General features: G+C 34.7%; 2 protein-coding genes across 2 annotated transcripts in view; one reads left to right on the top strand and one right to left on the bottom strand.

Annotated features, from left to right (window-relative positions):
* Positions 1-11,280, top strand: part of LOC116170232 (zinc finger protein 395) — a 43,989-nt gene extending 32,709 nt beyond the window's left edge. The window contains exons 5-6 of the mRNA XM_031486474.1: positions 4,132-4,232; positions 10,429-11,280. Coding sequence (XP_031342334.1) covers positions 4,132-4,232; positions 10,429-10,807 — 480 coding nt within the window. The 3' untranslated portion in view covers positions 10,808-11,280. The remainder of the gene's footprint in view (positions 1-4,131; positions 4,233-10,428) is intronic.
* The window catches only part of LOC116170228 (regulating synaptic membrane exocytosis protein 2), an 85,927-nt gene extending 73,584 nt beyond the window's left edge, over positions 1-12,343 (bottom strand). The window contains exon 1 of the mRNA XM_031486468.1: positions 12,094-12,343. The gene's annotated coding sequence lies outside the window, so the exon portion shown is untranslated. The remainder of the gene's footprint in view (positions 1-12,093) is intronic.
* Between the last annotated feature and the right edge of the window lie 2,544 nt (positions 12,344-14,887).

Raw genomic sequence — 14,887 nt, 5'->3', positions numbered from 1 at the left:
AACTGGACCTGCTTACCAATTTTTTTAAGGGATTTTTTAAGAATTTTTGTATGGTCGTACCTCCAGAATTATTTTAGATGAATGACTGCGCCAAAGCCTCGTTCTGGCATCAAGTTTGTTGGGGGAAGGTAATTTTTTGTCGCGATGAAATATTTTTAATACAGAAATACGCTTTTTGAAATTCACTAAAAGTCGAAGAATTTAAAAAAATAACAAATAATTCTAAAAACTACGCTAAATTCATCTTTATTAAGAGGGAGCGACTACCAACGAGTTTTTCGAAAATCACGAAAAGTAAAAACAATTAAAGAAAGTTACTCGAAAAATGTAAGAGATTGATAGGTACTTGACGCTTTGAATTATAAAGATCAGTGGAATAATTGGTTCAAAACTACCTACGTTAAAATTCACCTTTTTTTTAATAGGAAGGCGTTTACTATCACGTTTTTTGGATAATAAAAAGTAAAATCAATTTCGAAAAAACTCGACCCTTTGAATCATAAAGATCACACGAAAAATCGGTTCGAACCTATGCTAAAATGTATTTCTATTAAGAGTAAGGCGATTAGAAACGGGTTTTTTTGAAAATTACAAAAGTAAAAAAAATAATTCGAAAATTGTAAAAGAATTGGTCTTTGACGCTTTGAATTGTAAAGATCACACAAAAAATCGGTTCATAACTGTGCTAAAATGCATCTTTATTAAGAGGAAGGCGTCTGCAACGCGTTTTTTGTAACCCCAAAAAAGTAAAAAGAATTGGAAAAAAACAATTCGAAAAATGTAAAAAAATTTTACTTGACCCCTCTTTGAATCATAAATATCACTCAAAAAATCGGCCCAAACTACGCTAAAAATTCATCTTTATTAAGAGGAAATCGTTTACCACTGCATTTTTGGAAAATGTAAAACAGTAAAAACAATTTAAAAAAATAATTCAAAAATTGTAACAGAATTGGTATTTGACGCTTTGAATTATCAAGATCACACGAAAATTGGTTCAAAACTGGGCTAATATTTATGTTTATTACGAAGAAGGCGACGACTATCAACACGTTTTTTTGAAAATCACAAAAAGTGGAAAAAAAATAATCCGAAAAATATACAAAATTGATACCTGGCGCTATTGAATTATAAAAAATTACACGAAAATACGCTAAAATCATCTCTATTAAGAGGAAGGTAGTTACAAACGCGTTTTTTTGGAAAATCACAAAAAGTAAAAACAATTGCAAAAAAATAATTCGAAGAATATAAAAAAATTTGCACTTGCTGCTTTGAATTATTAAGATCACTCGAAAAATTGGTTCGAAATTACGCTAAAATTCATTTTTATTAAGAGGAAGGCAACTGCCAACACAAAAAGTACTAACAATTGGAAAAAATAATTCGAAAAATGTAAAAAAGATACTTGACGCTTTGGTCCATAAAGATCTCTCTCTCTCTCTCTAAAAATTTCGAAACTGTATTAGAATTCATTTTTATTAAGAGAAAGGCGAATACTAACGCACTTTTTTAAAAATCACAAAAATTAAAAATAATTCGAAAAATATACAAAATTAATACTTAAATCGAAAAATCGGTTTGACTCTGCGCTAAAATTATCTCTTTATTAAGAGGAAAGCGATTACCAATGCGTTTTTTGAAAATCATTAAAACTAAAAACAATTGGAAAAAAAATATATAATAAATATAAATAGGTTCATAGCTGTGCTAAAATTTATCTTTATTAAGAGGAAGGCGATTACAAACGTTTTTTTAAATCGCAAAAAGTAAAAACAATTGGCAAAAATTAATTCGAAAAATATAAAAAATTGATACTTGATGCTTTGAATTTTATAAAATCGGTTTGAAACTGCGCTAAAATTCATCTAAGAGGAATACGAATACAAACGCGTTTTTGAAAATAAAAAAAAGTAAAAACAATTGGAAAAAAAACAATTGGATAAATCTCGAAAAATGGATTTGTTAGTACGCTCAAGCTCAAAATTTTTTTTTTAAGGAAGGCGTTTATTGCCGCGTTTTGAAAGTTAATTATATAAAACTCCAAAACTTCTAAAAACCTAAAAAAAACACTAAAAAAAAATGCTAACATGAGATAAAATTGTAATAGGTTGAAAAACACAAAAATCATAAAAATTCAAAAAATCAAAAAACAAAGTCAAAAATTTACAGACCGATATTGTACGAAAAAGGAGAAACATTAAGGGGGATGGATAGATTTGCAAAATTTTGATAAAATACTTAATATTTTCTTAACTCTCTGGACGTGCTTGCTAATTTAGTATTGCTATACGTGTACATTTAAAGTTTGTAGAAGGTTACAGATTTTTAGGTGTTATCACGTAGGGTGAGCGTAAACAAAAATTGTTTTAAAAGCCTCCGTGTCTGCCCAGACTCGAATGAATCATTTTGATTCTTGAAAAAGTATGTAGTTAAGGCAGCGCGACGACCACATCATTTTATTTAAATATTAATATTATCAAGGGGGCTTTGATAACTATTTATTTGTTTTTTTTTCTAATTAATGTTGGTCAGGGCGTTATACCATTTTCGATTAGGAATACGAACAATCAATTTTATTATTATTGTTATTGATACTTAATAATGAAATGTCGATCTTACGATTACAAATAATATCGATATATTGATAATACCGGATAATGTCGTATCGAAGTTGATAATGGATTTTTGCGTTGTTGTTGCTTGGGTCGCGTTAATGAAGTTCATCTCCTGTAGGGGGTAGACCGATTTCGTTTTTTTTCCCCAGTAGTGTAATATTAATGATCAAGCTGTCCTTTCCTAAACTTCCTAAACTTACATTTAAATTTACTTAAAATTTTTAAAAATAAATTAGACGAAGGAACAATTTCAGATTTGCCGATATGCAGGTGACACGTGTCACCTTTGCGAACATGTCGCCGAATTTTTAATAACCACCCCTTATTTGCATAAGTCGAACAGTAAATAAAGTCATCGAGCGCAATTACCTTAAATTGCGCTTGGCGCCTGTGCTTTTAAATAAATCTATTAGCAACTAACCTCTGCACCTACAATAAATAATGAGGAATAGTACAAGAGCTGCCACCAGCGGGCCACCGTTGCCGCCTGCCTTTGTTTGGCAATAAAGCTAGATCTTCGACGTTAATGACGTTACAAATCCGTTGTGTTTGGATTCGACTGCAGCATAGAGAAAGAGTGCGTCTCGCGAGCATGTGGCGAGGGGGAAATCCTCCACGAGGGCATTGCCCTGCAATGTTTACATCGCAATACAGGAATGGGGCTTACACCCCACGTGCACAGTCACTGCCGGCGCACCTGATTGGTCGGTTTTTCGTTTCGAAAATTGCTAATTAGGGCACGGAGAGGATTTTTAATATTTATTTGAATCGGATCGGCCACAAACAGGATACTCCTATGAGAACGATAACCCGATTAATTATTATCGTTTTAATTTCCTGTTGTGGCTCTGGATAAATTCTTTCGTTTTTTTAGGTCTTCGAATGCAGTTTTCGCACCGCAATATCTACATCTTCGGTTATCGAACGGAAGTTTATCAGTTGAATTAGTTATTTATCGCGTACGTAATTAACCCCAAAACCAAATTATCGGCCGCACCGTAGTACCTTTTTTTTCCAAATCAACAACAAAGCGCCGCAGCTGTTGGACGTATTAGGAAAAGTTTTAATTAGGATAGCATCTGCCTCTTTGTTCCTATCAAATACCGTTGGCTATTTCGACCAAGTCGATTAATTAGCATTTGCAAAATTAAAGCGCGCGGTCATCGTACCCACGTGCGTATCCGCTGGAGTGCAACAAGCTGAAAAAAAATTTGTAAATTACGCAATTCCGTTGTAGCGCCTTCGGAGAATCCTAGGGCAGTACTGCGAATCTCGCTCGCTGCCTAGCAGATCGAAGCGATGACGTTTCCAGTATGGCGCTTGATCAATATGTTGGTACACAAAGCCACGTGTCGATGCAACGCAACTAGGAACTAGAGTTTAAGGGTCAAAGTCGAGCGAATCCTTTGTCCTTGAGCTTTTTGACTTTAATGCAACCCCCTCACTTGCCATATGCAAACTCTGCCGTTTGACCCAGATTTGAGTACTAATAAATGAACTTTTATTGTTTCAGCCCTTAACCCGTATAGTATTCCAATGCACTTGGCCAGGCTGCATCGCCACCACGAACAGCTGCGAAACAATAGAGGCTCACGTCAGAAACGACCACCTCAAGTAAGTGTATACGGTTTTTTTTTTGGTAACCGGTCCTCGCCCTTTAAACAACCCCAAATGAACTCGCTCCAGACAAATATTCGACTACCTGTGAAGTCCCCAGTCGGCTATGAGACTTATAAAAAGTGTAGACTTTGATTTTTTGTGGCATTCTCAATGTAGGGGGTGATTCGAAATATTTTTAACGTGCACATTTGATACCCAAACATTAATTATAGACGCGAGCCCGGACTTGAACGCAAACATAATAAGTAATGAAGGCTTGGCAGATTGAGCTTCACCTTCAACTTGATTAGCTACTGCCAAAATAAAATATCGCGCGCCCCTGGGCAATTGGGGGTCAAGCACGCATAATTTGCAACACAATTACGAATTAGGCCCGCATCATTCTGGGAAGAATTTAAATTGCTACAGATTTTTGCGGTCGGTGATTTTGCATTTTACCACAAGATGACCGGGGGAAGTTTCTGTAGATATACAGAATTTACTTCAGAGATAATTATTACTAACGCCATCTGGTGTTGCTTTGCTAAGGGAGGAAAATGACTGCTGCAAACTAGATGCCGACTCTCATTTCCTCCCAATAGCATACCGGGCGCTATTTTTACTGCCATTTAAAACTCCCCTCATTTACAGATTTCTGAAAGCTCTCGTTGAACTTCCAGAGTTTCAAAGAACAAACCACAAAAAACGTTTTCAAAAAGTTGTCTTACGGAAACTGTTAAAGAAATGAATTATTGATTGTCATTTAATATTTTTTTATTACGATTGAAGGAAGGAACGGGAAAATGCGCTTATAATTCCTAGTTTGTTAGTGAAATCCGCCTTCGAAACGCCTAGTCATTTAGTGAAACTGCGTGGCACAATGTACAGGGTGGCCAAATAAGAATGCGAGGTACTGTATCTGGGAACCTGTCCATCGTAGAGGCTTGCGGTAAAAAAATTTATTACTAAAACGGCCTCGAGAAAAACCTGGAAAATATTTTTAAGTTTCTGCAATGGCCGCTAGGGGGCGTAACTGCAATCTGGAATTTAAAAAATTAATTTTTCTGTGAATTCCGCTATATTAACCTAACAATAAAATGTCCGGTCTTTGAAGACGACGATAATCTGAACCTTTTTTGTTTGACAATTTTTCCTGTATCTCTAAAAATGAAGTGGTGGGGGTATTCAAAGGTTTCCGTAAAGAACACCCTGTATCTTGAACCGATTTTAACAAACTCGGGTTAATTGAAAAGGGTTATTCTTCGGATAATATTTGAAGTTTTGTTAGTTTTCACATATCGCCGCTAGGGGGATTTTTTCGGCATTCCGACAGAAATGGTTAATTTTCTCAAAAAAATTAAATGCGTTGGTTTGATTTTTTTTTATGAAAAAGTAGCTAAATGATGTCTGAACAAGCTCGCAAAAACCGCATCTCGATATCTTGTTCCTAACCTAAAATTTAGGCCAAAGAAAATTTTATACGCTCAAAATTTTATTTTTTTAAGTTCATTTTTCCGGAATTATTTTTATTATATAATTTGTGGCCCTAAGGTGGATCGATTTAAAAAAGGAAACTTTTAATGCCGCCGTAAATGCTCGAAATGCTGGCCATCACGATATAATATATATATATCTCAAGATATCGAGATGCTGTTTTCGCGAACTTGTTTAGGCATCATTTAGCTACCTTTTCATGAAAAAAAATGGAATCAATGCATTTAATTTTTTTGAGAAAATTAACCATTTCTGTCAGAATGTCGAAAAAAGCCCTCAAGCGGTGATATGTGAAACAAAACTTAATATTTGTAGCCGAAGAATAAACTCTTTTTAATTAACACGAGTTTGTTAAAATCGGTTCAGTCATTTCGAAGATACAGGGTGTTCTTTCCGGAAACCTTTGAATACCCCCCACCACTTCATTTTTAGAGATACAGGAAAAATTGTCAAACAAAAAATTTTCAGATTATCATCGTTTTCAAAGACCGGACATTTTTTTGTTAGGTTAATATAGGGGAATTAACAGAAACATCACTTTTTTAGATTCCAAATTGCAGTTACGCCCCCTAGCGGTCATTTCAGAAACTTAAAAATATATTCCAGGTTTTTCTCGTGGCCGTTTTAGTAATAAATTTTTTTACCGCAAGCCTCTACGATGGATAGATTCTCAGATACAGTACCTCGCATTCTTGGCCACCCTGTAATTTCTAGGGGTAAGCGATTGGGTTCCCTTTCTCTTCTAAATCGATCTAGAAAGGGAATAAGAGAAACTACCCCACACATCAAATTGCCAGCGTTTCACTAAAAGACTGCAACATCTACAGGGTGCTCCTAAATACGGTAACATAGTTCTCCCATACGAAAAGAGCTAATTCTTTGGCTTATCTTATGACTAAAAGATCATAAGTATAAACATAGATCCGCACACGATTCGTTATCGATCTACAGGGTGTTATAGTTCTACCGTTCACTTTAGAATTTAAATCTTTAAAATATATGCAAACACAAGATGCAATTTTCAATGCCAACAAGTTCAGGGGTAGAAAATGGAACATGACCTCTGAAAAAACAACACCCTGGAAGGGTTGTGCACGATATTAAAAAATGTACAGGGTGGTCCAATTTGGACACTTTCTCATGGAAACACGCCTTTTATTTTAAGATTAAAAAAAGGGCCCTAGGTAACTGGAGCTCAATTTTAAAGAGAAGATCACTGACAAACAAAATTCAGCTCTCTACTCGCTTGGCGTTTCTCGAATTTAGGTCGATTTCTTTAATGCGCCACCATAACTTTCTTATTATTAAAGATAAGTGATTTTGGCAAAATATTTCTTAGGGCACTTTTTTATGTAGAATCCATCGAGATTCACAGTTTGCATACAGGGTGTTTGGTTTTTCCTATATGATCCTAAACTACATTTTTTCCTCGATTTTTTCATATGGACCACCCTATATATGTATTTTGAAGTTTTTGAAAAGCGCGTAAAATTTCCATAGGGATCTCGGAAACTGTAAGAGATAGGTAGGCAGTTTAAATTTGGCAAAGTTGCGTATTTTGATGCTTAACAAAATGCCGATATGAAACTGAAAAAATTCCGTCTACTTTCGGAGATATCCTAAAAAAACGAAATTTTGCAAAATCGTTTTTATTTTTTACCGAAGTTATTTAATATAATTAATGTAACAAGTAATATGTACTTCAAAATTTACATATTACGCTCTTTCCAAAAACTCCAAAATATACAGGGTGGTCGACAGCGAGTGAAACAGTAAGCTGCTTTTTGAGAATCAAAAATGCGCTAAAAAGCAACGAAACTAAACAAAAATTCTTCTAAAATTTTCGAAATTTTAAATTTATTAAGATACAAATTGTGAATATACATTGACATTTCCTTCGAAAGTTATAAAATGTGGCCAGTGCAGCGAATCGCATATTCAGTTTAAGAAAGCGCAAAAAAAGTATAATTTAAAATATTTTATTAATTTATTAATAAATATTGTACTCTTTCGGAAAGAATTTTCTCGCAAATGACATGTGTGTGACATCTGTCATTCTTATTTCAAATAGGACTCGAAGCACGAAATAAACTGAAGTCCAGAATATAAAACAATACAGTTTCAGAATTTTCAGAAGTTTTATAATGATATTATATAAAAATAACTATTGGCTAAATCGTCAATTCCGTACCATACACTGCGCATGTCTGAATCATTTTTGTGTTTGCTTTTTTAAAAAATTCAAGAAGAAAATCTTAAACCTACAAATAACCCTACGTCGAACTCCGATGAATCAGGTATGCATTTTTGTAAAAAGAATAATTTATGAGTAGAAACCGCGGTAGAAACCATACATTGTGACCGAGGGGTGTGCCACAAGCAAATAAAACGTACACCTACTGTAATTACATTAAATTACTCATATAATTTCAGGTAATTTTTGTAATTTTGTGATTACACTACGTAATTTTTGTAATTTTCGGCTTGTATTAAGTAATTTTTGGAATTTTCGAATTGTAATAGTAGTTTTTCTGTAATTTTTGATATGCATTGCGTAATGTTTGTAATTCCAGAATTACAAACGGTAATTTCTGTAATTTCAGTAAACTTCTAAATGTGAAACTGATTATGTAATAGTTGTCAAGATTGCTGTATCTAAACAAATTCGTGTCAACTACAACGATATCAGTTATTACGTTGAAATTTATTCACTTGCAACGCAACCTGAGGCGCAACCCACGGACTAATGGGACTAATCAAAACCACAAAACTGTAGCAAATTTTTGAGGTATAAACGGATGACAACATTATATTCTTTTTGAAACTCTTGAAATATGTCACCACCTAAATCACCTGATTCCCTTTGATTAATAGTACTGTCTTCCATCTGAAAAAAGACGTGGCTACTTATTGTAATAAATTAAACAAATATAGCAAACGAGCTCCTGGGTATGGCTATAGCATGTGCAAAACCAAATTTTAAACCTGATGTTAGTTTTGCTTTTATTTTAAGTATATATGTATGTATGAAATTTCATTTAATTGCTTCCATAAATAAGAAAGTTCGCACTGCACATCCTACACAATACCAAATTTGGAAAATGGCGCTACATTTGCTTTCATTCCAAGTGGCTATGTCTCAAATTTCATTTGAATGCCTTCATAAATAAGCAAGTTGGCACTGCGCATGCGCAAAACCAAATTTTGAAACTGGAGTTATATTTGGTTTTATTCCAAGTGTCAAATTTTATTTAAATCCCTCCATAAATAAGGAAGTTGGCACTGCGCATGCGCAAAATAAAATTTTGAAACTGGTGTTAAATTTGGTTTTATTCCAAGTGATTATGTATCAAATTTCATTTAAATATACCTTCATAAATAAGAAAGTTTGCAATTCGGTCTGTAAATGGTCGAGATGCGCAAAGGGCACTGTGAATGCTGATCAATTAGGCTCAACTTTTGGAATTTTGTTTTATATGGCTAAAGCTATGCGCATATTGAATTTCATGCAATTCGGTTCATAAATATAACGGAGATGTCAAAAGGGCCTACTTTATTTTTCGGTCTACATTGTCAATTCACGAACTCCGATCTACAAATTTGATAAAGAATCCATCTGCAAAATTTCATCGTTATCGGTCCATTCGTTTATCAGTTATCGTGCTGACGGACGGACGGACGGACAGACACCGCAAAATGATAAACTCGCTAGGAGCTCGTTAATAAAGCAGAATAATCGTATTAATCAATAAACTGCTAAATTAGCGGAATTTTAATACTTTAGAGTGGGGACGACAATAATTTTTCTACTTACAATGTAATGCTTGTAATTCTTTATGTAATTTCATAGTAATTTTGGAGAATAAGTAATTTTTGTGATTAATGTACTCTAATAACTAATAAGTAATTTAAGTAATTTTATAGAATTTCAAGTAATTTAAAATTACATACATCTCATTTGTACACCAAAAATTACTCGTGTCACACCCCTCGATTGTGACGAATTCAAAACATCCGCACAATTTCAAATATACCCCCACAAAATGGTCGATATTTGAAAATTCAAACTAACCACCTTACCGCCACAAAATGGCGCAGCCAATCACAACGCAGCACTGTGACGTCACGCGACATCAGAAAAAAGGGGGAGGGGATAATCGGACTTTAACTACTAGTGACTGTATAAAGACCGTGTGGCCATATGCTCTATGAATTCCAAATCATGAAATTGATGACCTAGGCCCTAGGTTCTTGGGAACTTCATTTTTTGTCAATTTTAGAGTGGTAGTAGTTAGTAACTATACAAGTGTGATATATGTATTTTTTTTTCAAAGTGAGACCTCTTTAAAAATAGAAAAGTGCAGATCCGTATTTAAAAAAAATAGACCAAAAAGCCGAAACGTCAGACTGTAAAACATGTCAGCTTATCCGGTAGAAAAATTGACAATGAGAAATGTCACTTATTTTCAAAAATCTCTTCAAATAAAACCACACAAAATATTCGAATTTCCTCTACTTCCTAAGTAGCCTTAGATTCGGTCCTCCATTTAAACAAGCGGGGGCGTGATCACCATCGAATTTAGGACAAAAAAAAACTCTACAAATCTGAATGATACAAAAATTCTAGCCTAAAGTTGGGACCTTACCCTCAAACCAAAAATATTATTAACGCCATCTCACGGTAAAGCATAAAAGTAATATCGCTTCTTTTTTACAGAGATCGCGGCGACTTAATCACGGAAGGCGAGGAAGAGTTTTACTACACCGAAGTCGAAGTGGGCATACACACGAACAGTTCACCGCCGACGATGTCGCACCGTGACATGGCGCGCCCGCCGCACGAGGATCCCGAATACCAACGTCAGATCGTCGGCTCGTTTCGTCAGACCCTGTTCTCGGGACCGATAAACATACCACAGTCGCCTCACAAGCTGCTCAAACTATCGCCTCGGCCTCACAGCCCGAAAATGCCAGTATCGCCTCGTCGCATCCGAGGCGAGAACAAAAAGTGCCGTAAGGTGTACGGAATGGAACATAGAGAACAGTGGTGTACGCAATGTAGGTGGAAAAAGGCGTGTAGTCGATTCGGAGACTGATTTTTCCTAAATTATCAAATACAAATGAAAATGTGTTCATTCGCTGTAAAGCCTTCGTACGTGCGTAATGCACAAAAATCGGATCTCAAAACGTATAAAGTACAATTATGAACTGATATAAACACTTCAGCTCCAACTGTGTTCGTAATCGTCGCTTGAGTCATCTGAATTGTTTTCTTTTGAGTTAGCTGTTGTATGTTATTGTTATTATTACGATAGATACGTGTTCGTTTGTTCGTACGTGTACCTAAGTGTATTGTTGCCTATGACAAATACCGCTTGCCTGCAAACATTTCGATCCGAAGCGCTACTTCACTAAACCTCTAAAGGTGCAATAAAATTCAGCTGTGCTGGAAAATATGCCATAGTTCGTACTACCCCCCTCCGGTTTAGTAATCATATCAAAGCTATCTGTGACAATTTTACAAATAATTCGCTTGTAATGTCTGGGCAAGTTAGAGATTTAGAGATGGAATAGTAATTACCTGCCATATATTTCATTATCTATGTTAGTCGCGTAAAAGAGGGCAGAGTCATATTAGGTATATTTTTTAAGACGTACGAGATAAGTCCGCAGGTTCGGCCCACTCATTTTCCGAAGCGCCACTCTATGTAGCTAATTTTTGTTCCATTACGAAAAATGTTTTATCGAAATAATTATGTGTAATTTTACCTGGAATGTATTTCGCTCCTTATTATCGAGTTTGTTAATTATATTAATGTTATTTTTATTGATGATTATAATTTTTTTTTGTCATATTTAAGATATTTATATAAAACATATATATATTTTACAGAGTATTCATATACATATATTTTACTAATAAGTTAATCAATTCTATCACCTTAGGATTAAGTCACTATTTTAGAGATATATTTACACAATTATATTATGAACGATCAAATTTATGAATGAAAAATCTCTATTTGTGAAAGTTATAATAATAAATTGTATACACAATTACCAAATTAAGCCAGTCTCTTCATTTTCCCCTTTTCCCAAACAATTTTTCTATTACAACAGGGTAGGTAACACCCTCCGATTTGGGGGGACCACTTTTCGGAAAACAAGAATAAATCGCTATAGCATTAGACAGTAAGGTAAATACCCTCGTATGGATGAGATTTTTTAGTGAAATGCTCAAAATAAGGCAATACAGACTATTTATTAGTCACAAACGACAGCCACCCTGTATACTTTTGGGGTCTATACAAATTATTACCCAGACATGTACGTGTATAATTAGAAAGCAAATCCAGTAGAAGATTCAAAAAACGGGACTTACCAGAGCAAAAACGGCGATGCAGGTAATGATCTATTTCGCCGGCACCATTCAAATTCGAACATACATAACCTCAAATCGTTTGAAAGGGCTACTACTTCGTAAAGGTGGAACCGCCACCCCAACCGAAGACACTCCAGGATTATCGCTATGACGATGCTTATTATTATTAACATTTTAATGATTGTCACTAACTTTTAGACACTTTTATAGGAAAAAACGATTCCAGATTCCGCGGTAAAGCCGTTAAAGGAAGAATCACGTGACCGCGGCCATGACAGTAACTAGCGCTGTAGAGCAGTGACCCTAAAAATGCGTAGAAGATGTTCAATGCAAGATATTTTAAATCAATTCACCAATCAAACGTGATTATATATTGAAAGTTCGTAAAATACACTGTTTTACCGAAATCGTTAAAACAAGCTTTGTGTTGCTCATGTGATTACTACGAGCAATAAAGTTCGTAGTGCATTTTTAAAGTGTTTCCTCGCCAGTAATGTGTCATTTTCCTGACTTTGATATAAATAACTATTATTAACATCTTTTCTCAATCCAGAAAGTAAAAGAAATCGGGATAAAATCGTTGAGTCATTGAATAAGCACCTTAAAGAAGTATAACGCTCGTGTTAACTGATGAAATAAGAAAATCTGCCCAGGATTCTGTCGTCCCTCTGTTGTGGGGGAAAGTGAACCACAAATTTAAAGCTAGTTACCGACTTTGCAGATTTCTTTACTTCTTTAAAATTCCAACATTGCCAGATTTTTGACAAGCGCTTTGAGTTTGAATAAACTAGATTAAAATATTGAATACGCTTTTATTCAATGCCAATAACAATATTATGTAAGGGAGGAACAATCTGAAATGTAAGATCATAAGGAACAATGAATAAAGTAAAAAATGTAGTTTAATCTAATAAGAAAACAACAAAAATTGTTCTAAGGACCATTATCTTTACATAATAAACAATCAAATTTTACTTAGCTCCATATAAGGATCTGGTAATTTTAGGCACATTAATGATCTGAGTAATTAATTTCAGATTTAATGTTAGCATGCGGACTTTCATTATAAGTAATTACTAATTAGGTAGGGCGGTACCATTGAATAAGCACCTTATATTCAATGGTCCAGGCTATATAACATTTTTTGACAAAAAAAATTAGTTACCGGTTCAAACCGGGTTCTCCATGGTGGTGAAATGTTTAGAAATTAGGGAAAAATAATTAAAACAGCTGAATTTTTCCGCGGATGAAATCCCGGGGGTTGAAAGGGGTGTTTTGCAATTTGTAGCAAAACTACTAATTTTAGGCTAAAATGTTCAATATAAAAGTTATAGAGAATAAAAAAATCAACGACTTTTGTATCTGCACTATTTTCACATAACCTCCAATTTTCCCTAAAAAACCGGAAAAGCTGTTTTTTCGTTTTTGATTCTTATTTTTGCGAAAAAAAGTCGTAGGGGTTTGAAATTTGGAGAAAACATAGCTTGTTTTATAATAAAAAAGGAGACAATTTTGGGCCCGTAAAGTTGAACAGTTTCCGAGATCTCACGATTTCTGAAAAAAAAAACACCTCTTTTTCAAGGAGATGAAAAATCTATAATTACATTCGCTTCAATAAAACGGACTAGGTACCGAAATACTCGGTGCAAAAACATAAAATAAAATAAAGCTACTTTTCGATATAACAAAGAAAAATATGACAACACTGTTCAACTCTGATAAACAAGGAAAACAAAGGGCCCCTAAGTATAACTGGTTTCCCTGTTTGAAATAGTCATTAATTACCGCCCGAGGCCAAATATCCTTCAATATTTGTGGTAATTAACCACTTTGCAGTGTATGCAACACACCTTACACCAATTTCAGGTTTTCCTATGTAGTTATTCAATGGTTGAGTAAAAAACTCAATGGTAGAACCCAGAAGATTCTGAAAAGCTTTTGGTTAGTCTGGAAATATAGCATTATAAAAAAGTGCAACGTATTTAGAATTATTAAAATTCTTTGAAAATAAGGTTAGAAGGCTCTGGAAAGTCTTGAATGTTCCAAAAGCTTTCCAGAGCCTCTAGAGCTTACCAGTTTCATAATTGCTCTTTAAAAATTCCCGATTGTAAAGATTTTGACAGCCTTCTAGGTTTTTAAGATGGCTGGGCGAAAGGTCTCTGGAAAACCTTCAATTGCTATGGAAAGATTTGAAGGGACAAAGCGTGTGTAAAATGCTTAAAATTCGTCTGGTAAGTGTGCTTTTAGTAAAATAACCCTCATAATGCTCTGGGAACCACGTTCAGAAAGCTTTCCATAGCTTATTTCCCTTTAATTTGATTCACTACAATTCTTGTACCCGTGGTATTTTAGGGAAGTACGTACTAAAACTAGACGGCTTTTGAAATTCTTTACATTTCCGAAGCTGTCCAGAGCTTGCAGGTCTCTTAAGTGATTTTTACAGGAAATTTATCGCTAGAACTTAAGAAAGTCTTCCATGCACCTTCCAAAACTATACTTACAAAGCTCTGTACAATCCTACTGGAAAGATCCAGTGTACAAAGTTATAGACGGGCTCTCTACAAACTCTTAAGGAGGCTTTGAAAAGTTTGGACTTTCTGTACAAAGCGCAAGATGCCTCCTGGAAGTGTTTTAATTAATTACCATAGAGCTGGTTTCGAGAATTCCATATGGAAAAGACCTAAGAGCTCTAGATGACCTTCGATTGTTTTAGAAAGCAAATGAATGCGTGTAACGTGAGTAAGAGCATAGTGTGGAAACCCTTTTAGTGCTCTGGAAACCACTTAAACACTTC

The sequence above is a fragment of the Photinus pyralis genome, unplaced genomic scaffold (genome assembly GCF_008802855.1).
Source record: "Photinus pyralis isolate 1611_PpyrPB1 unplaced genomic scaffold, Ppyr1.3 Ppyr1.4_LG5, whole genome shotgun sequence".
NCBI classification, from domain to species: domain Eukaryota; kingdom Metazoa; phylum Arthropoda; class Insecta; order Coleoptera; family Lampyridae; genus Photinus; species Photinus pyralis.
This window is presented reverse-complemented; position numbering and strand designations above follow the sequence as displayed.